The 21,411-nt window shown below is 45.3% G+C and overlaps 1 protein-coding gene across 1 annotated transcript in view; it reads left to right on the forward strand.

Moving 5' to 3' along the window:
- The window catches only part of NOX3 (NADPH oxidase 3), a 632,637-nt gene that overhangs the window by 509,069 nt on the left and 102,157 nt on the right, over positions 1-21,411 (forward strand). The window contains exon 10 of the mRNA XM_078647785.1: positions 10,128-10,290. Coding sequence (XP_078503911.1) covers positions 10,128-10,290 — 163 coding nt within the window. The remainder of the gene's footprint in view (positions 1-10,127; positions 10,291-21,411) is intronic.

Genomic DNA, 21,411 nt, shown 5'->3' on the forward strand with positions numbered 1-21,411 from the left:
TAATTCACTACTTTTTCACTTAAAAATTCCACTACACACACCTAAAATTAATTAAACAATTAACATAATTAATTTACATAATTATTAATCAATTAACTAATTGAAATTAATTAACTATTATTTATTACACTATTTATATTCAATTAACACATTAATTAATCAATTATTTTATTATATTTAAATTACTTCCCACCCTACTCCCCTATAAACCCACAACCCGCTACGGAACTATTAACACTAAATTCAACATAAAATACGTTATTAACTAATAAAATACTACAAAAAATACTACTTTGACAACCAATACTCATTAAAAACACTTAATTACTTATTATTATTTAAAAAACGATATTTTTGTAAACTATGTTTTTGTAAACGATATTTATTACAACTATATTAATGTTAACGATATTACTTACCTGTCTGTCGATATTCTGGTCAAACTATATTTTTGACATCGATATTTCTTTTTGTAGATATTTCTGCGGCGATATTAAGGTTAGTCGATATTTTTACGACGATATTCCCGCTCTGCACCCTTAGTTTCACCAGATTGTAGAGAAAAGGAAGAGACGGGCGTGTTCAATAAAAAGATGTTATTTATTGATCAGTCTCTTTTCTCATACAAGAGAAATGAATCGCTATTATTGCAATACTTATTGTTAAGTAAAGTGCATACAGTAATAACAGAATTATAAAATAATACTGTAAAAGCATTGATATGGTTTCTTAGCCATATGATATTTAAAATGGATAAAATAGATACATACATATATACATTGACTAATCGTACTCAACTGGTGCTTCTAACTACGCCTACCCCAATGTACCTGACCTAAGCCTAATACGTGGGCGGGAGTAGATAAGTAGCAGTTTAAGTTAAGTTTGCTTTGCCAAGGGTCTGCTTCAAGAATTCTCTGCAAGGGGTTATTCAGTTCAGTACCTGGGATTTAGAAGGCTGGAGGGCTGGTATCTCTATCTCAGGGCTTGATATTCCAGCTGCCTGCGAGGGCGGCTTGGAAGCGCCGGAGCTGGATTTCTCGGCAGGAGAAAAGGCAGCGTCTCTCTCTCAGCGCATCAGAAAGGAGGGGCAGCGTCTGTGGGCTTCGCTGTCAGCTGGGCTCCTCGGCAAGTCTCGCTGCTCCAATCTTGTCACCACATCGTGTGTTTGCTTAAGGCAATGTCGGTATTATTTGTACCTGAAAGGTGCCGAGATTGACGTAAGGATGGACATAAATACGTCAATAAGGATGTCATACGAACTGGTCGTTCGCACATTCTTTACTGAAGTTCTCGGCTAAATCAAAATAATGGCTGTGGGGATTTCCCAGGTCGTGGTAGGTTTGATTTGTTTTGAGAACACCGTATGCCTATTAGGGGGCTGGAGAAATAGTGCTTGCCTAATGAGATGGCATGCAGTATGACCTAATCAGATAACGGGCTTCTGTGCCGTTGTTTGGCTAATCAGATAACGGGTTTCTGTGCAGTTGAATGGCTGCTAGTTAATTATTAACCAGACAAGGGTCAGAAATAGGGGGATCGATACAGTACCCATAGGAAATACATCACAATAGCTTGCCTTTATTTTCTGCTAAGGTGTTTGCCTTTACTCTAGCTTGCTGTACTTGTTTTTCCTGGTGGTCTCACTCTGCTCTGCCCTATGGGTTTGCTCTTCGTGCATCCTGTCTCTCTGGGCAACAAGCAGCAGTGCAGATATTCAGTCCTTATTTTGAGACAGTGAATTCTTAGTTGGGGTGGATGGCAAGTCCACCACAAGTAATAAGGCTACTATCTTTTACGTCCAGTTAAAGGTAATTTAAACATGATCTTAGTTGCTACTAACAGCGCATACTGGCATAAATGAAGAGGTATCAGAAACACAATAATAACCACACTCCAATTTATAAAATTAGAGAATAATTTAATGAACAAAACTACACCAAAGCAACTAAAATGCAGTACAGGGAAACGGAGACACAATTTTTTAGCGGTTTAAATAAAAAGAGTAAAAAAGCACAGCATCAATGTGGGTTAACTGGTCGTGGTAGACCGGGATATAGGTGTGATTTCTGGTTCACTGCGATGTAGCGTGGGTTCAATACATCAACCAGGTTTGACCCAGTCAGAGATTTTACAGTGGACTTGGACTTTTCTCTGGAATACAAAATTCTTCTGCAAGGCCAGGCTTGAGGGTTGTATTTGAGGAGGGCTCCATGACATGAGACAGGCATTGAATGAGATCCCAGAAAGCCTGTTAGGTTTGGCATGAAAAGTTCAGATTGGAAGAATTTTAATTTCGTGCCCAGGTAAGTCTTCTTGCTGGTTGGATACTTTTGGCAGCTTCTTCTGGACAAGACTTCTTTCTATGTTTCCACATAATCTTTTTCTTGGAGCTCAGAATTGTCCAGCAGGCAGGACTGTGGGCTGCATCCAGAGAGGAGTCTACGTGACCAGATACTTTTAGGTCTCACTAAATCTGATTTGCTGCTGTGGTGAAGCTCTGAATGGGGGAACCTGTTTAGTCAGCCAGAGGCAAAACGTCTTGGGCAGAACAGGTTGGCAGGTTTGTCCAGGTTCTCCAGAGGTCTTCAAATCCAAAAGGTCTCAGGTTTTCAGGGTTGTTAGGAAAAGTACAATTAGATGCAGCCAAGGGTCCCAAGACCTCGGGAACAGCACCTTGAGACCCTCACGGGTATGTAGTGCGCTTAACAAATGACTGATTGACTGATTGATTGGAAGGTCCAGTTGGGACTAGTCAGGTTGGCTTTTCATGGAAAAGGCCTCTTGCAGCTTAGTGTGGCACTGTGACTTATTCAGGAGGTTAGCCGACAGACCCTTGGAGTTTACTTTTTTGTCCCGGGCAGAAGTAGGAGCAGGTCTAGCTTTTCAGGTTTCCTCAGAGGTCTCACACAGCAGGTGCATTCCTCCTGTTCTTCCACAGGTCCAATAGAGTTTTGAAGAAGGTGTTTTGGTGCCACATTTATGCCTGGCACTAACTTGTGGTTGGTGGTGACCAATAGGCTAAATGTTCATGAACCTACCCACATTTGCAGCAGTTGTTGTGTGTCCTACTGTAAATATTATCACTGTGCCTCTCACTCACTAAATTCAAGATGGAGAATCCCCTTTTCCCTTGTGCAGAGCCTTTGTGCCCACCATGAAGTGTGGCCAGGGAATGAACAGTCCCCTCCTCCTTGGTTACGGCAAATCAGTTCTAGGAGCAGCTTTCTCACCAATGGGTATGGTGCCTGCCTGGCTGGTGAGACGAATGAAGAGGCCTGTCTGGTAACACAACTGCCATCTGCTTGTGATATGAGATGCACCTGTGAAGTAAATTATGTTGCTGGGCACTGCTCAACTTGCATTCTTGCCAGAGAAAAAACACCACACAACACCCAGCCCATTGTCTCTTCTCTTGGAGCAGTTTTCGCACCTCATCAAGGCCATTCAGCATATGCTTGACAGTTGAAAGCTAATAAACATCAGCCTCCAGGTGAAACTCACCATTCTATGCCATGTGTGTACTATGGTCTATAGGAAAGTTAATTATGTCAATTAGGGGTTTAGCCTATTTCAATGTCTTTAGTGGCCAAAGCACTCACACTTAGGTTGGTTAGCAGTGTCCCAGTACACAGTCAAAAAACCAGCAGCATCAGCCCACATAAAATGGAAATGACGATCGAAAAATAGGTACTTTTTCACAATGATGTGTCCACAGCTTTACCATATTGTGCAATGTAATGGATTCATAATTTGATATAACACTTCTAAAAAAAACTTGTCCCAATGAAATAGTTCTAAAAATAAATACTTCCAGAAAGGAATACTTCCAAAGTGTTTGTTCCAAAAATATATTGAAGTAAAGGACAGTGTGAAAAGGAAGACTATGATTAGGACATAGAGTTATTGCAAAGGCTAGGGGCATAGAACGGATATGATTATACTATTTAAAAATATAAATTTCATGTACAGGTACTAAGGTTGTTCAAGATTCCAGAATGGGTAACATTAATGGGCAGTTAGGGATATTTAGGGGTAAGGGATGGGTAGCATTAAAGGGTAGTATGACGTTTTTACGGGTTCAGGTAAAGGTAGAATAAGGTGTATTAAGGGGTTTAGGGTTCATTAAAGGGCTGCATTAAATGGGAGGAAAGAGTCTTTAACGGCTCTGGGAAGGGCATCATTAGGGGATAGTAAGGGGTATTTGGGGCTCAGATATTGGTAACGTTAAAGGGTAGTTGGGTTTTTTAGGTTAATGAAATAGTAGTGTTATGGGATACTAAGGTTTTCCGGGTTCAGTTTAGTATCGCTTTAAGGGACAGTAAGGGTTTTTTAGGGTGCAGGAATTGGTGATAAGTGGCAGTCAGGAATTTTTAGAGTTCAGGGAGGGGTAGTAAGGGATTTTTAGGCTTCCTCAATGTATATTAGTAGTAAAGGGCTTCTAGGATTCAAGAAAGGTTAGCATTAAGAGTTAATATTGTGTCTTTAGGGTTCAGGGATGGGTAGCGTTAATGGATATTAAGGACTTTTGGGGTGCAGTGAAGGACAGCATTATGGGTACTGAGGAGTTTATAGGGTTCAGGGAAAAATAGAATTACGGGTTAGTAAGCAGTTTTTAGAGTTCAAGAAAGAGTTGCATTTGTTTAATGTCTCTGCTTGAATAGTGCTCAAGGCATGTGATGATTGTAAAACTATTTGTATTCTGTCTTTTCGAAATTAAAAACATTGAAGTGTTGCTTTTCACAGTGGCACTGCACTGAACTAATGTCAATGGATCACACTGCTATTCCGAAGTGAAACAACTGGAAGTGTTAGAAATGAACTGATGCCATTTCTCAGTGAAGAAAATCGAATTAACAAGGTGAAAACTTGTGCAACAACTTCTGAAGCTATTCTATTGCTGGAACAACATATTTCAATGGCTTCTTCCACTATCAGTTGTCTTAGCTGGTAATTTTGAGTCCCCAACCTAAACTCCAATAAATTGTTTTAATTTAGTATGCCAGTTCATAGCGCTCTATGCTTTTCTTATTTTATTTGCTGTCTGTTCTCAGAGTTCTATAACTTCTTTTTATATTAGCTTAATTTTATTTTCCACGATACACTCAACAATCACTTTTCCAGGTGGGGTTTCTTTCTTTCTGGTCTGCCCTTAGATTTCATGATGGTAAAGTCCCTTATACACAGGCAGTAGGCACTGCCATGAACATACTGGGGAAACTTAATCCTAAAGTGTGTACAGCCATGCAGTGGGTGCACAGCTAGCAGGCCGAAACCTTGACAAACAGAAGCTTGTCACTCCCCTTCCAATATGTGCCTTCCCTGTATAGAGTTGGAAATTCGTCCTTCTTTTTTGGGCCTTTGATAAAAAACAAACTTATGCAAATTAGTATTATGTCTCCCTGCTAGATGCAACCTTCTCCTGGTATTGTGACTGATCTCTGCAACATACAACGCTGGCCTGATTCCGCTTTCTTCACGTTCAGTATGTCTCTTGCTGACCTTTCATTGTATTTTACTACATACACTTTGCCCAGCACTCACAGAAATGATTTACTGTTGGCCACATAATGAATATTGTTTTTATTACTGGAACAAGGTGGAAAATATTTTCAATGCCAGACATTACTCTTGCAAAAGGAAACAATGGTGGACAGCATGCAGAACAATGCAAACATTCACCCCCAGTCACAAAGATCTGGGCTTAATCCATCGCCACCCCAGTTTGGACCCAGCCGTATGCAAATCAGTCTTGACCCTGCTCCTCATGAGATCAGTCCAGCCAGAACTGCTAAGCCAGGTCCTCCATGGACCAGAAACAAGCATCCTGGGACCAATTTCGGGGATCCCCCCATGTCAGTCAGGCTAGCTTGAATCCAGTGGCGCAGTGCGCGCAGGACCCAAGTCTGGGCATTTCCTTCCCACTTAGGGAGACAAAAGCAAAAAGAACAAATGATGGATGGAATGCTGAATAATGCAAACATTCACCTGCAATTGCAAAGATCTGGGATTAATCCATCGTTCTTTTGCTCACCATCAGTTACAAAGATCTGGGTTTAATCCATCGTTCTTTTGCTCACCATGCCACCCCAGTTTGGACCAGCCATATGTAAATCAGTCTTGACCCTACTCCTCATGGGAACAGTTCAGCCTGAGCTGTCAAGCCAGGTCCTTCCTGGACCAAAAACAAGCATCCTGGGACCGATTTCTGGGCATCAACCCTCATCAGCCAGGGTAGCTTGATACCAGTGGTAATTGGACCCATGTCTGGACATACCACTTAGGGCGACAAAAGCAAAAGGAACAAATGAATATCATTGTGAAAGTATCAATAATCACAATATCGACATTAAATACATAAAGTGTCAAGTGAAAGAATAAGGACTACAAAAATATCATGGCCAAAAATATCAACATTATATTGGCAGGTATGTGTATTTAAATTTTATTTACCTTATTGTATTTTTAAAAAGTTGAATTATTCTTTTAAAAAGTGTAACACATTAAAAAACACAACAAAAACTAACATACGAACAATGGTATACTAACTTTTGAAAAGGTATTCTTAAAAATACATATAACTGTAAAATATATTTAATTGAATAAAATAAAGAATTCCAGTAATGGCATATAAATCAAAATCCATTACTAAACAAATATAATTTGTAAATTGAGAATATACTCTTTATGTTGCTTTATATAATCCAATATAAACGTTTATAATCATTAATATTTTTAATTCACTTAAATCACATATATTATTATGCAATTCAAAATAAATGTTATAAATATGTAATAAAAAATGATTGTTAAATCTAAATTATGTAAAAATTAGACTATTATAAAAATAATCAAACACACTAAAATATAAAATAAACTTGAAAATGAAACAACCTCAAAATATCAGATAAAATTCCAGAATGAAGTCAATGTAGTAACTTAACTCCAATCTAGAAGCATTAAAAAAACAAACACAAACAAATTAAATACAGTACTCTAACTACAGTTCTACAAACTGCATAAAATACATACACTGTGGGGCAGAGGGGTCACATTTACTATTCTGTCTCCAGAATAACAAATCATGTGGTAATGTACACATTGGGAAAGTCAGATGTACTGTTCTAACTGCAGCCTATCAACTTTCAAGAAAGTGGGTTGTTCATATTTAGTATTCGACCTCTAGTCTAACAAACATTGGGAAATGTGCATCCACTGGGGCAGATCGGGTTTATAAGCCTAGCTACAGGCTAAGAAACGCCGGGTAAAGAGAATACATGGGGTGGTCAGATTTACTCTTCTAACTCCATTCCAATAAATACTGAGACAAATGCATACATGGGAGGGGTGGTTCCAATTTACTGTTTTAACCCCAGTCTATTAAACAATGGGCAAGGTGCATTTATCTGGGGATCAGATTCACTACATCCAAATGGTATTATTAACCCATACAAATGATTTCAGAAATTAAAAAAAAAACTAAAAAGTCATTACAATATTCCAAATTTACAAAGAAAAAACGTAAGAAAATAACTGAATTGTTAAAAAAATTCTAAATAAAAAAAATAACAAACTCACATAAAACACACAAACAAAAAGTATACTTATTTTGTTTTGCATATTTAAGTTTGTAATCACTAATAACGTATTATTATTATTTTTTATAAAGAATCTACCCACCCATATCCCAATATACCCCACAATCCGTTTCAAAATATATAACCATAATTTTTCTAGATTGTAAACTTGATTGAAAAAAGATATTACATTTCCAATTTCAAAAAATTGCATAAATAATACATTTAATAATATAACCAGCTTTTTGTTTTAAAGAACACTTGTTCTGGACTACAGCTGAAGCTTCCTTGCAGGAGTTGAGTGACATTAAAAAAGAATGCAAATACTAGTGCTGATGCCACGCACTTATATTCTAGATGTTGTATCTAAACATGGGGATCAGCTAAAAATCTACACTCCCCATACCGTTTGCATATTTCCCATACCACAAACCAACCGAAATAAACCTTCCACATTGCAAACTCACTGTCCTATCGTGCTACAGATTCCACAGTGATTATTGTATTGTATTGTATTTGTATTGTATTGTATTGTTGATCATTGCTTCTCAAGAGTACTGCTCAAAACTCCCAACCTACTTCCAGGGCAAGATTAGCACTACTTGTGACAACTATTTTAAACCATACAGTAAATGCACCTTGTCTATTTTGGCATTATGCACTCCCCACAATGTGCCTATCTTGCTTAAGACCATTATGGGCCACACTATCCTTTTAAAAATGTATTTGATCTGTTTGGTATCACCCCTTAACTTATTTGTGGTGAATAGAGTTGAACTTTATAGGCAGATTCTATCTCCAAAATTCACCTACCTTTGTAATCTCTTCCTAGTAAATAGGGCTTTGTTTCTTCCTCTCGAAAAAAGCCATTGTTACACCTCTTCTCAAATAAAATAAATTTGAGCGTTATATGGAGGCCAATATTTGCCCAATATGTCATCTCTTTTTAGCTGCTAAAAAGTGAAACGTGTTTAATATGCAGCTTTCAACACACATCGAAAAATGCTAGTAATTTGAGTCTGCTTAAGCTGGATGTCACCCATCCAGTAGTTTTGGTCTTAGTCTTTAACCAACTTATGTTCATTTTTGGATTTGGGAAGTTCTGCTGCACTGGAACTTGTGTATCTGTTGATGGCAATTGACATGATCTCCCACTTCTTCTTTATGACTTGTGTCTTGGAAGATGCTGCCCCAGATGTGTTTGTTCCAGGGCACTCTTAGGTATTCTCCTTTCCGTCTATCCTACTGGAAAGTAGGTCTGTACATGTGGAGTGCCTTTGGGTTCAATGTTCATTCAAACATCCATTTAATCTATTTCTGGCCCTCATATGGGACCATAAATTCATAACCAACATATTGTCTGACACAAATATCATGTTACAAGTATAATTTACAAACATGTCACCCCATTGAAATTACCAAAAGAAAATCTACACCCAATGGGACAATATTTTTGTAAATGATATTTAAGACATGATATTTCTGCCAGATAATATTTTTGCTATCAATATTCTGACATACAATCATGTCCCTCTTTATCTGTTTGATCTTGTCCTTTAGTTTTATGTTTTATGCCTTCCTGGACATTACACAGTGAATTATTAGACTGTTTTAGAGTTCAACAAATGAACAACTCTCCTTTAATAATTGTCTAAGAACATGTGAAGAAACTGTCTTACTTTTGTGTATAATTTCTAAAGGCCCTTCTGGCGTGATCTCCTAACGTCAGGAAATTTGTGGTCCAGACAACATTAGGCTCAGACTAAACTGAAAATTCCTTCCTGTTGGGGTTGCTCTCCTTACTAATTCAACTACTTCAGATTATACAAATCACGTTGACAAGACTGATTCTACACCTGACTAAAAGCTTATATGGATCCAATCTATCTCCTGGTCACTAGCTTCCAGTAAAAAACACATCACCTTTAAGACAGAAAACATTACCCATCAAACCTTCTACAATAAAGGTCTGCTTTTAATCTGCACACTTTGAAAACATTAGCATTTCCATTAGTCGTTCTCTGTTATGTTTTGTACAGCCTAGAACAATCTTCAATTGGATTGGGGTTGCATGAAAAGTCCTTTCAGCTTCAGTTGAAAGCTCAAACCCCAGCTGTTTTCTTGTTAAACTAGACTTTTTTTCTCTGATTGTGATCTTCAGTGCCTCTATTTTCTGATTACTTAACAACCAGGACACCATCTGGCTGAATATTAGTCACTTTTGAGAAACAAATAAGTAAAAATAAACGCATTTCATTGAGGGTGGTCTGTAGAATTTTCATGCACTGTGAGTATATAGTGGTTGCCTAGGTAATCATTTAAGAGACACGAGGATAAACATCATAATAAATTCCAAGGATGTAATAAAACTAGTTGTGTACACAGAGTGCAGCACTGGTATTAATCCAATGGTCTAGCCAGTCTCATTTTCTGCAGTTAGACTTGGTGAATATGTAAATGACATTACACCAGTGATTTTTGTAAGGGCTCACTACAACACATGATGAAAGTATCTGCTTGAACATGTGTTTAATTTTTTCATTCATCTAGACTGGCAGTTGATGGGCCATTTGGATCAGCAACTACAGGTGTGTTCCATTATGAAGTCAGTGTGTGCATTGCAGCTGGAATTGGAGTGACACCATTCGCTTCAGTTCTAAAATCTATTTGGTACAGATTCTGCAGCTCATCAACTCAACAGAAACCAGAGAAGGTAAGTGATAACACATTATCAAAATCAACAAAGCTTACATAGTGGCTTATTAGAATATTCAACGAAAGGCATACTGTTTAAAGCCCTTTCTAGCCCAAATAAAGGACATATTCTTTTGTGTACCTAGCGTTTGAAGGATCAAATGAGTAACTCTGTCATTTTGTAACCTCCTCCCCAGCTTGGGTACTCCCCAATGACTATGCCATTCAAAGAGCTTAGTATTACACATCTTTATACATCTGTGTGTAACTGGGAAGTCAACGTTCTTAACAAGCCTTCATTGCATTCAGCTCTAATACTTCCGTCACAGTTCTATGGAGTCCATCAGGAACCAAAACCACAACATCTCCCCCTCTGTTAAATAAAAAAAGAAATTCCACAATATATATATATATATATATATATAAAGTTAAACCACTTCACTCAATCTTTTTGGTGAAAACCCCAAAACAAAGGTGAGCAGTGGACTTCAACGGATTGTCATATCCACACCGTTATACCCTTAAAGTAAGCAAATTTGGAAAATATCTTTCATACAGTGTACACTACCCTATATGCACCATCTGCCCAAAATGATGTTCCACTCCAATAGAGAAATCTTTTCAAACATAACAACCAGAGGTGTACCACATACAAAGAATTCAAAATGATCACAGACATTTTGAAAATTAGTCACAGCGAATTTCATGAATCCAGTGATATTCTTCTTTTATTGATGCTTTTTGAAGATATTGATAAAGCCAGTCAACGCGTTTTGTCCAACAAACAATGGACATCTTCAGGGCTGTAATTAAGTAAATATGTAACATGTATAAACAAATTGTACAAAAATATATACAAGTATATGCATAGACACACATTGATAAATCCTATTTACACAAACAATGGGACACAAACAGAATGGAGAAAGGTTGTGAGAATACACTATAAAATGAAAAACCGAGGGGGGGGGGGGAAACACACAGTGGTTTGTGGGTGGAATGTTACTTTGCATTTTGACTTCATATTACCCCTTTATTTAGTTATGTATATTTACTTACCTCACTGCAAATTGTTTGACAACTATTAATAAAAGAAGAATATCATTAGATTCATGAAATTCGTTGTTACTAATTTTCAAAATTCCTGTGATCATTTTGAATTCTTTGGATGTAGTGCACCTCTGGTTGCAATCTTTTTGGTGCTTTAATTGTGCTCGTAAACTGGGAACTGTCATCACCAATGTCCTGGATCTGTGTCAAAGGTGTAGATGCAACAGCAGTCACTGATATTTCAGACCCATTCTCTCCTCAACAGATAGATCTGTTGAACAATTAGTTAAGTGTCGAAAGATTGAATAGTCTATGATAATAGATTTCCCAGGGCTCTGGACAGTTACCACATGTCCCTGGTAGGCACCATTTGAAAAGGTTCTTCATCAAATGGAGCATCAGATTTTCTTCCCCGCATTTTTCATGCGAGCAATTAATCTTCTTTCTGAAAGACAATGTTCTTTGCATGTCATCTTTGGTCAGCATATGTTTTAATCTTTCATTTGTTCACTAAGTCCTTCTCATGAGTTGCTTTCTCATCTTTCTTTCTCCAATCGGTTCATTGAGGTAACTTGGTGTTCATTGCTCTCCGGAACATCAATGATGCAGGAATTTCACCTGTGGTCGAGTGGGGTGTTGAAGCTTTCAAGGTAGAATTCAACACAATTTTCAAATCAAGCTTCTCAAGAGTAGCCTGCTGCACTGCTTTCATTAGCCTACTCAGAAAATGCTCAACAAGTCTGTTGGCCTGCAGCCACTGTCAGGTCCCAGATTCTTCGCAGAGGCAGAACTGATGCTGGCTCCCAATGCCCTATCCCCAGTGACGCCGCTTCGCGAGCAACGGCACCAGAGACAGGGAAAGGGGAAGTGGACAGAAAAGAGAGACACTCCAACGACAACTGGCACCCACTTGACCTTCTATATTCTTTTTTTTTTGTACAAGTTTTATTTTTGAGAAAAACAGGAAAACAAGAACGGCCACCGAGGTGCCGCACATTTCCCCACGCAGGGGGTACAATCCGGGACCATGAAACAGCATTTTCTCAAAAAGGACACATGCAAGCAGGGCCGAAATCACACCCTCATAGCCACACCTGCGCGTAGGGACAGTTCTGCGAGGCCATCAGCAGGCCTGAGTCTCGTAAAGTCCAAGCAGGAATGCTGTCCGGTCCATGGCCCACACGCCCAAACTAATTAAGCTATGGTCCCAGTTACAGGCACCCCGGTGAGTCGTGAACCAGGAAAGTAACACTCCCTCCCTCCCCCCCCTCCCAGGGTGGTGACACCATTCATACCAACTCACATTCTATCATGCAGACTAGACTTGAAACAGGTGGAGTGACCGCAAGGACGCAGGGCAAACCGCTGAAGGCAACCCCTTAGGGAGGAAGGCAACCAAGGGACCCCACTGATAGCGAAAGTTCTTGAAATTGCTGAGAAAGATATCCGCCATTCTTTCCAAACTTAGGAGCTTCCAAAGTCTCGCGTGCCACAAAGAAATTGCCGGCGCCTCCTTCTGTTTCCACGCGGCTGCCAGCGTGAGCTTGGCAGCACCCAGACACAGCCATAGTATTTTCTTGTCCGCCCGGGTCTGATGTTCAAGGTTGGGGTCACGCAGGCCCAACAAGACAGAAGCCATAGAATCCTCGATGGGGTACTGGAGAATATCCCTAATGTGTGAGAGGATTTCCTCCCAGTATGGCCGGATCGCTGGGCAGTCCCACCAGATGTGGCAGAAATCCCCGAGGGAACCACAGCCCCTCCAGCATTTATCGGAGGTGGCCGGGTAGATGCGGTGAAGCCTGGTCGGACATAAATACCATTGCATAAGGGTCTTAAGATGCGCTTCACGTAGGTGCAGCGAATGGTTAAACGTCGTCAGATCCCGCCACAGCGCCGACCACTCAGTATCAGGGATATCTCTCCCTAGCATCTCTTCCCATTGCTCCATGTAGCGAGGCCGAGGTGACATTGCCGATTTAAGCAAGAGCTGGTATAGGAAGGAGATGACACCCTTCATTGCGGACGTCCGTAGAAGGAAGGCCTCGAATGGCGACGGAGGCCTCGTAGCCGCCTCCCGTACCCCAGGGGACGTGGCCCAGTGGATCAGTTGCGCGTAACGATAACGGTCGGACAAGGGGACCCCGTAGTCCCTCACGCAATTAGCAAAAGTGAGGGGATCCTGTCCGTGAAACAGGTGAGTCAAGGCCCTGCAGCCCCCTTCCCTCCAAGCGTCAAAGGCTCCCTCACGACCTGCCGGCGGGAAGGACGGGTTAAAGTGCAAGGGCGTGAACGGCGATGGGAACATAGTCCACTGTTCGTCCGAGGCCAATGTGTCCCATACCTTCAGAGTGGTACCCGTGGGGGTACTGATATAGGCGTTCAGGGGGCGGTCCTTCTTCGGCTTCCATGCCAAGTCCCAGACCGATCTGCGAGCCACGCTCCGGTCCATATGCAGCCAATGTTTTTCTGACGATTGCTGCGACCACTCCACCAGGACTCTCAATTGCGCCGCCTTATAGTAGAGCTGTAGATCCGGGAGTCCCACTCCGCCCTCGGACCTCGGCCGACGCAATACCGCGAAGGAGAGTCGTGCCCGTCCCCCCTGCCACACAAAGCGCAATATCTGAGTCCTGAGACGTCGAAAATAATCGCTGTCCAGGGGAATGGGCAGTGCTTGGAATAAGTACAGAAATTTAGGGAGGAGAACCATCTTTACAGCATGGATTCTACCCAGCCAGGACAAAAATTTCGGTTTCCACCTGTCCAAGTCCGCTCGGGACTTCGCTAGCGCGGGCGGGAAGTTGGCCGAGAACAGCTTGCCCACTGTCGGGGTCAGGTGGACCCCCAAGTAAACAATGGAACCATCGGCCCAGGCTAAAGGCGTCAAGGGCCGCACGCGGTCCACCGCAGCCTGTGAGAGCGTAAGATTCAGGATATACGATTTGCTATAGTTAACTTTGAAGCCGGCCACCTCTTCATATTGCAACAAGATCTCCCTGATACAAGGCAGCGAGTGTTCCGGGTCCGCTACAGAAAATAGAACATCGTCCGCGAAGAGCGTGATAGTATGTTGCTCTCCTGTAAACGGGAGGCCCCGAACTCCCTCATGCTCCCGCACCGCCACCGCTAAAGGCTCTATGCTCAACGCGAACAGGAGCGGGGAAAGGGGGCACCCCTGCCTAGTGCCTCTGGTGTGCTGGAAAAACCCCGACACGTGGCCATTTACCGCCACGCGAGATCTAGGGCCGCAGAAGTTAGCCCTCACCATGGTGATAAATGCGTCCGAGAAGCCAAAGGCCGTCATAGTGTGAAACAAGAAGTTCCAGTCCACACGATCGAAAGCCTTTTCGGCGTCCAGCCCCACCAGGACCGCCGGGATGCGGAACCTGTTCGCTTTTTCAATTAAGTGGACCAGCCTACGGGTGTTATCGTGAGTCTGGCGCCCTTTGATAAACCCCGACTGGTCAGGGTGTATGATTGCCGGCATTAAGTCCTGCAGCCTACGCGCCAAAATCGCAGAATATAGTTTAGCGTCGATGTTGAGAAGCGCTATGGGGCGAAACGAGGCACATTGGGTGGGGTCCTTCCCAGGTTTCGGCAAAACCGTTATCACCGCCTCCGCCAGGGAACCGGTGGAAGAGCCGGTCTCGGCCATGCCATTAAAGAGGGATACCAAAAAATCACAGAGATCGGTAGCGTATGTTTTGTAAAAAACGGTGGTATAGCCATCCGGCCCAGGGGCTTTATGTAACTTGAGATTCTTGATGGCATCAAGCACCTCCTCCCTGGCAATCGGGGCTCCCAACAGCTCGTTCCATTCTTTGGATACCTGGGGGAGAGGCAGGCGCCGCAAGTATTCCCTCTGAGCTCCGGCGTCCAACCTGTCCCCCGTGTAGAGGTCCGCATAAAAGCGGCCAAAAACGGCTGCCTTTGCTTCATCCCGATGTTGTAGTACCCCCGCCGCATCACGTATCCCGCCGATATATTCCCGTTCCCTCCTGTCTCTCAATTGACGCGCCAGGTGTCTGCCTACTTTATTCCCACAGGAGTAGGACTGTCTCCCCAACCGCAGTAGAGTAAATTCGGCCCTGTTATTGTAGTGGGCCCTCAATTTCCCTCGGACCGCTGTCAGGGGTCGGAGGGTCACCCGCGAGGGGTTGAGCTTGTGGGCCTGTTCGAGTTTCGTCAATTCAGCCTCTAGATCCTCCCGATCCTTTCGCCGCAACCTATTGAGGTGCGCACTGAGGCCTAGGCACGTGCCCCGGACTGACGCTTTAAAGGCGTCCCATGTGTTGGAAACCGAGGTGTCGGACACGGGATTTAAGTCAAAGAAGTCCCTGATAGCTCCCCGCAACGCCTTATTGGAGGTATCGTCCCTTACCACTGAGGCTGGGAAGTACCATTTCCGTTGCCCGGCACCAGACGACGTCCAGCGAAGGCTAAGCACCAGCAAACTGTGGTCAGAGACTGAGATCGGATGAATGGCGGAATCAAGAACATCCCCTCTAAGAGCCTGGCTAAGGAAAATGTGGTCCAATTGGGAGTAGGAGTGATGCACATCGGAGAAAAATGTGTAATCTCGGGAGGCAGGATGGATAAAGCGCCAACCATCGAATAGCCCCATCTCCTCCACCAACTGCTGCGATGAAGCAGAAAACAGCCCAGTATCTGTCCTATGAGCCCCAGAGCTATCCAGTATCTTGTCCCACACCAAGTTAAAGTCCCCCAGAAGGAACAGATGCCCTTCAACAAAGTCGCCCACCTTCTGCAACATGCTCTGTAGGAATTTGTTTTGGCCAGCATTAGGGAGATACACCACCACAAAGGTACAGAGGCGCCCCTGAACGAGCCCCTTCACCATCAGCCAGCGGCCATCCTTATCGCTGCGTACGTCAACAGGCTGGAAGTGCAACGCAGCGCGGAACAGGAGCGCAACCCCCCCTGTGTTTTGTGGACGCAGAAGATCTGTATATAAGGGGATACGCCCTATGCTTGAGACGCAGCTCGTCCTTGCGCGCTAAGTGGGTCTCCTGGAGCCCCACCACATCCAACTGGTGATCAGTCACATATTTCCATACTTTCTGTCGCTTTTGCGGTGAATTCAGGCCCTTAACATTCCAAGTCCCTATACTAACAGGCATATTGGAGTAACAGAGCAGAACGCACTACAGTCTCCCCAGGAATCCCCCAACCCACATGCAATAACCCATCAGACAAACGCATCGCGAACAGGCACCCCAACTTTTCTCCCCCGGCCACCAACCACCTGGCAAGTGGCCGTCAGTGACCGCGGCATCAGACCTCCCCACAGCACACACTCCACACTCACCCCCATCCATCCCAGCCACACAAACCAAAGAGCACCCATGTCGCCACCCTCGAACCCCCAAGCAGCCCCCCCCCAAGCCCCTCCACCCCCGAACCCTCCCCCCAAACAAAAGAACAATAGGAAAGAGCCCAAGGCAATACAACCCAGCGAACTTATCAAGAAGAAAAAACCCGAAACATTAAAGATAAGGATAATACTCATCAGGTCCAGTAGTCCAAAGTTCGTGAAAGTTCTTCCAGACTGGAGGGGGGGTAGGGGAACCAACTTGATGTCCCCCACGGCCACGGTCCGGGGTCTCTCCTCTAAAAGTACAACCATACCCCAGGACCGAGGAGCCGAATCCCCTCGAGCGCCGAACTGCCTTTAGAACCGGTGTCATGCTGCTCCGGAGCTTATTTGGGAATCTGCCAGAGTAGCCGAAGCCACCGAAGCCACCGCGGCACCCCTTTCCTGCAAGCTGGTATGGTCATCCGGTCGCCGCCGGTCCGGGGATGCGCCAATCCTGTGCCACGATGAAGAGCGACGGCGCCTCCGCGACGGGGATGTGTTCGCTCCCTGGGAAGGCGCAACGTCGTTCAAACCCAAAAGGTCCTTTGCCACCTGGAGAGATCGAATCTGTGCTAGCCGATTCTGCCAGCGGAAGATGATCCTGAATGGGTGACCCCAGGAGTAGGCGATGTTGCGTTCCCGCAGGAAGGAAGTCACTGGACGGAACTCCCTTCTCTTCTGCAGCATAGAGGCTGCCAGGTCCTGATAAAGCTGAGGGTGGTGGTCCCTGAATCGCAGTGAGGTGATGGCCCTGGCCTTGCGGAGGATGCGCTCTTTCACCTGGAAATCATGTACGCAGACGAGGATGTCCGGGGGGGGGCCCCCTCCTCGCCTGGGCAACCCCACTCGATGTACTCTGTCCATTCTAATTTCCCGCACATCCTCTTCGTCCAGAATCTGCAAAAACAACTCCTGTACGTAGCCACACAAGTCGCCCGCCTCACCATCCCACGGCACTGCTCGAATGCGGATGTTGTTTCTTCGGGACCGGTTTTCCAAGTCCTCCGTGTGGGACTGCAAGTCCAAATTCTGTTCCGTGAGACGGATGATATCTTGCTGCAGCTGGTGTACATCATTGGCCACACTCAAATCATGGTCCTCCAAGGTCGCCACCCTTTCGCCAAGTCCATCCACATCTCTCCGCACTTCCCGGAGGTCAGACGCCAACTGCGCACGGAGCTCAGAAATATCTTCCTTGATGGAGGCAAAAAGCTCAGACATAAAGGCCTTCGTTACAGGGGCTTCATCGTCCGAGTGCTTCGACGAGCCACTGGCCCCTGGGGATGCTGGCTGCTGTGAGGATCTAGATGCCCCATCTTTCCCTGGACGCCCCTTGCGTAGCGCATTGGACATTGTGGCGGGCAGCCCCCAGCCCGGATGATCCTCCCTCCTCAAACACTCAAGGCAGGATGCTATGGTATAGGGGACCACTGGGGCCGCAGGTATGGCAACTGTCCCCGCCGATCCTCCCCTCTCTGTCCAGGATGCCCTCACAGCCGCCCCGTTCGCCAAGGCACCAGGCGGCAGACCGTTAGCGAGTATTCCACAGTCAAGGGTCAAGGGGCGCCCGACCCCCGATGGCTGTACCCCGGAAGGTAGAGCGTGGAAAGGCAAGGTAGCTTCCTTCAATCCAGGCGCAAGTGATAGCCAGACAAAATGGCCCGCGATGTCCTCTGCCTGGGTGCACTCCCAGGGTAGTCGGTGCAGAGCTCCAGTAACAGCAGCCTACTCCATCTCCGAACCAAAGTCGAGGTCCGTGCTCCCAGTGCCCCTTCCTCGCACCCTCCAGACCGCAGTCCGTGCAGCGAGGCGTCCCGGTCCGCTCACGCGGCCCACGGGGCCGTACAGGCTTCTACGCGCGTCACGCTTCCCACCGGCCGGGGCAGGTAGCACCCCGAAGATCCATAAGCTGAGGCTGGGCGGCCAAGTCGCCGTAGCTATCCCCAGGCCGCGTCCTCAATGCGGGCCGTCAGCGCTCAGCGCAGTCCACCGGCCGGGCCCTTCCCGCCGGCCCAGGCTCCACTCGCCTCCTCCCGTGTCCAATGCGGGCCCGCTAGTTGAGCCAACTCACCCCCGCAGCCGTCGTGAGCGCCGCCACCGCCAGCACTCAGGCGCCTCTGGCCGTCCCCCGGGCGGGCGCTGCGGCGTTTCTGTGCTCCGTCGCCTCTGGGCCTCCTCTCACACCTCAGGCCAGTATCTCCCCCGGAGCCCACTGGCGACCAGGTCCGGCCCACCACCGGCAAGGAGCGTTCCTCCTCTGTCGGCCGGCGCAGGGGAAAATCGTGGGCGAGTCGCGGACGGGTCCTTCCTCCTCCACAGCGGGCGCCGCGACCCACCGAGCCGGCCTCCGATCTACGCAAGGCCGGGGCTTCGTAGGCCTCAAAGCGCTGCTGCTCCTGCGGCCGCCACAAACGCCACTCAGCCCCGCCGATGGCACCGGACCGCTCCGCTAGACCTCGGCAACCTCTGCCAACCTTTTGGAGCCAGGCAGCTCCCCCAGCACCGTGCTATTAGAAGCTGTGTGGAATCGGCGCCGGAGAGGCTCGGAAAGGCGACCTACTTCGACGCCATCTTGGCCACGCCAGACCTTCTATATTCTATTGGTGGTCAGGACTGCATATGAGTTCCTAATGCACAGAGGGAAGAGAGAAAGACAATGCAGAAACTCCATCTACACTTCCAGGACATATAGTACACAAATCCAGTTTATCCTACCAGTTGTCTTTAGAGCCTTGCCCCTCTCTGTATGTGGTTGCGAGTGGTTACCATGAAGGAGTGGACAATACTGAAAAAAGGAGGACACCCCGTTAGTAACTGAATTAGAGGAAATGTTCCTTGATCTTAAACCCAGTATTCTCTCGCCTACCTTCTTCAATGATAACGTTGCTGTCAAATGGGAGTCTGTTCACAAGTATGTGAAGTTGGTCATGCAGTTCATGGAGACAGCCTTGAACTTTTGGAAGATGCGCGCAAAAAGGAATCAGGAAGGAGAGAGGGGAAGGGAAGAGATAGGGCAGCGCAATAGGGCAGCACAATGGGGGAGCTCTGGGGAAAACTAGAAGATCTTCCAGGCAATTGGAAAAGTCTTACTTGGTCCTTCAGTGGATGCCGACTTGCTGTCCTCTGACGTTCGTAGACTTGTCCACGCTGCGGGGGAAGGAACTGCAAGTTGAGGATAATTTTCCTCAGAAAGAGTCCAAAAGTCTTTCTCACAAAAACTCCTCAGACTCTTGCTAGAATAGCTGTCAAAGCGCAACCTGCTTTCGACGGACTTCTCTTCACTGACACGTCGAAAGACACGAACCGTTCACAGTCTTGGTTCTCACAGCTACACCCAACTTCGACTCTGGACTAAGATATTCAGGAACAGGACTATGAATTATTCTCACAGAAACACTAAACTCAAAACTCCTGTGAGCGCCTTGGATTACGGCCACTCACGGTACAGTCTATTTTGAAGTGCGCAGTTCTCAGCGCTCTCGCTCTTCAAGATAGCGGGAGACTAGAACGTCGCCGAAAGGTCACCACAGCAATAGCGGCGACCATCTTGAATTCCCCAACTAATTCACATTTACCCAGAAGTTCACCATTCTAGGTTTCACCACAACCCTGAATGTCTTCTTGGGGCGGAAATGTCCTGTGTTGTATAGAGAGCCGACTGAATGATTCCTGACAGTACCCCCTCTCAACGACCGAGACAGCGGTCCTGGCTTGGATGGAAACTGAGAATGAAAGCGTTTGACTAACTGAGAAGCATGAACATCTTCAGCTCTTTCCCAGGAGCGATCTTCGGACCATATCCTTTCCAATCGATCAAATAGAACAACTTATTGGAACGGATCTTGGAGTCCAGAAGACCTTTGACTTCATATTCAGAATGTCCCTGAACAAGAAGTGGAGGAGGAGGCTTCTCTATCCTAACCTGAGGGAAAGTCTTCTTCAACAATGACACATGGAAGACGGGGTGGATCTTCATGGTAGGAGGAAGTTTTAATTTCACCGTGACTGGACCCAGAACCTCTTCAATTAAGTATGGACCCACAAACCGAGGCTGAAACTTCCTATTCCCCTTGAGATGCAAATACTTAGTGGACAACCACACCCTGTCACCTGCCTGATACTCTGGAGCTGGTTTACGGTGTCTATCTGCATATTGCTTGTACTTTTCCTTAGCCTGAATTAAATTCTCTTCTGCAGATTTGTGAAGGGAAGACATGTCTTTCAACAACTCCTCTGCTGCTAGCACCCCCAATTCCTCCTGAACACAAAAAGGGTTAGGATGTCTGCCATAATTGACATAGAAAGGAGAATAGCCTGTAGATGCACTATTCGCATTATTACATGCGAACTCAGCCATCCACAACTGATCAACCCACTCCCCTCCCTGATCCATAAGCAACAGTCTTAAATATTGTTCAAGTTCCTGATTTTGACGCTCAGTTTGACCGTCAGTCTCGGGGTGATAACTTGTAGAATACCTAGGCTCAACCCCTAACCCATGAAGAAAAGCCTTCCAGAAGTGGGAAACAAATTGAGCCCCCCGATCAGAAATCACTATCTTGGGAACTCCATGTAACCTCACTACGTATTCCCCAAATAATCTCGCCAACTCTTTTGCAGAAGGAAGTCCAGTCAGGGGGACAAAATGACACATCTTGGAGAAAGTATCCACAAAGACCAAAATGGTGTTAAACCCTTTGCTAAGGGGCA

The sequence above is a fragment of the Lissotriton helveticus genome, chromosome 6 (assembly GCF_964261635.1).
Source record: "Lissotriton helveticus chromosome 6, aLisHel1.1, whole genome shotgun sequence".
Lineage (NCBI taxonomy): Eukaryota > Metazoa > Chordata > Amphibia > Caudata > Salamandridae > Lissotriton > Lissotriton helveticus.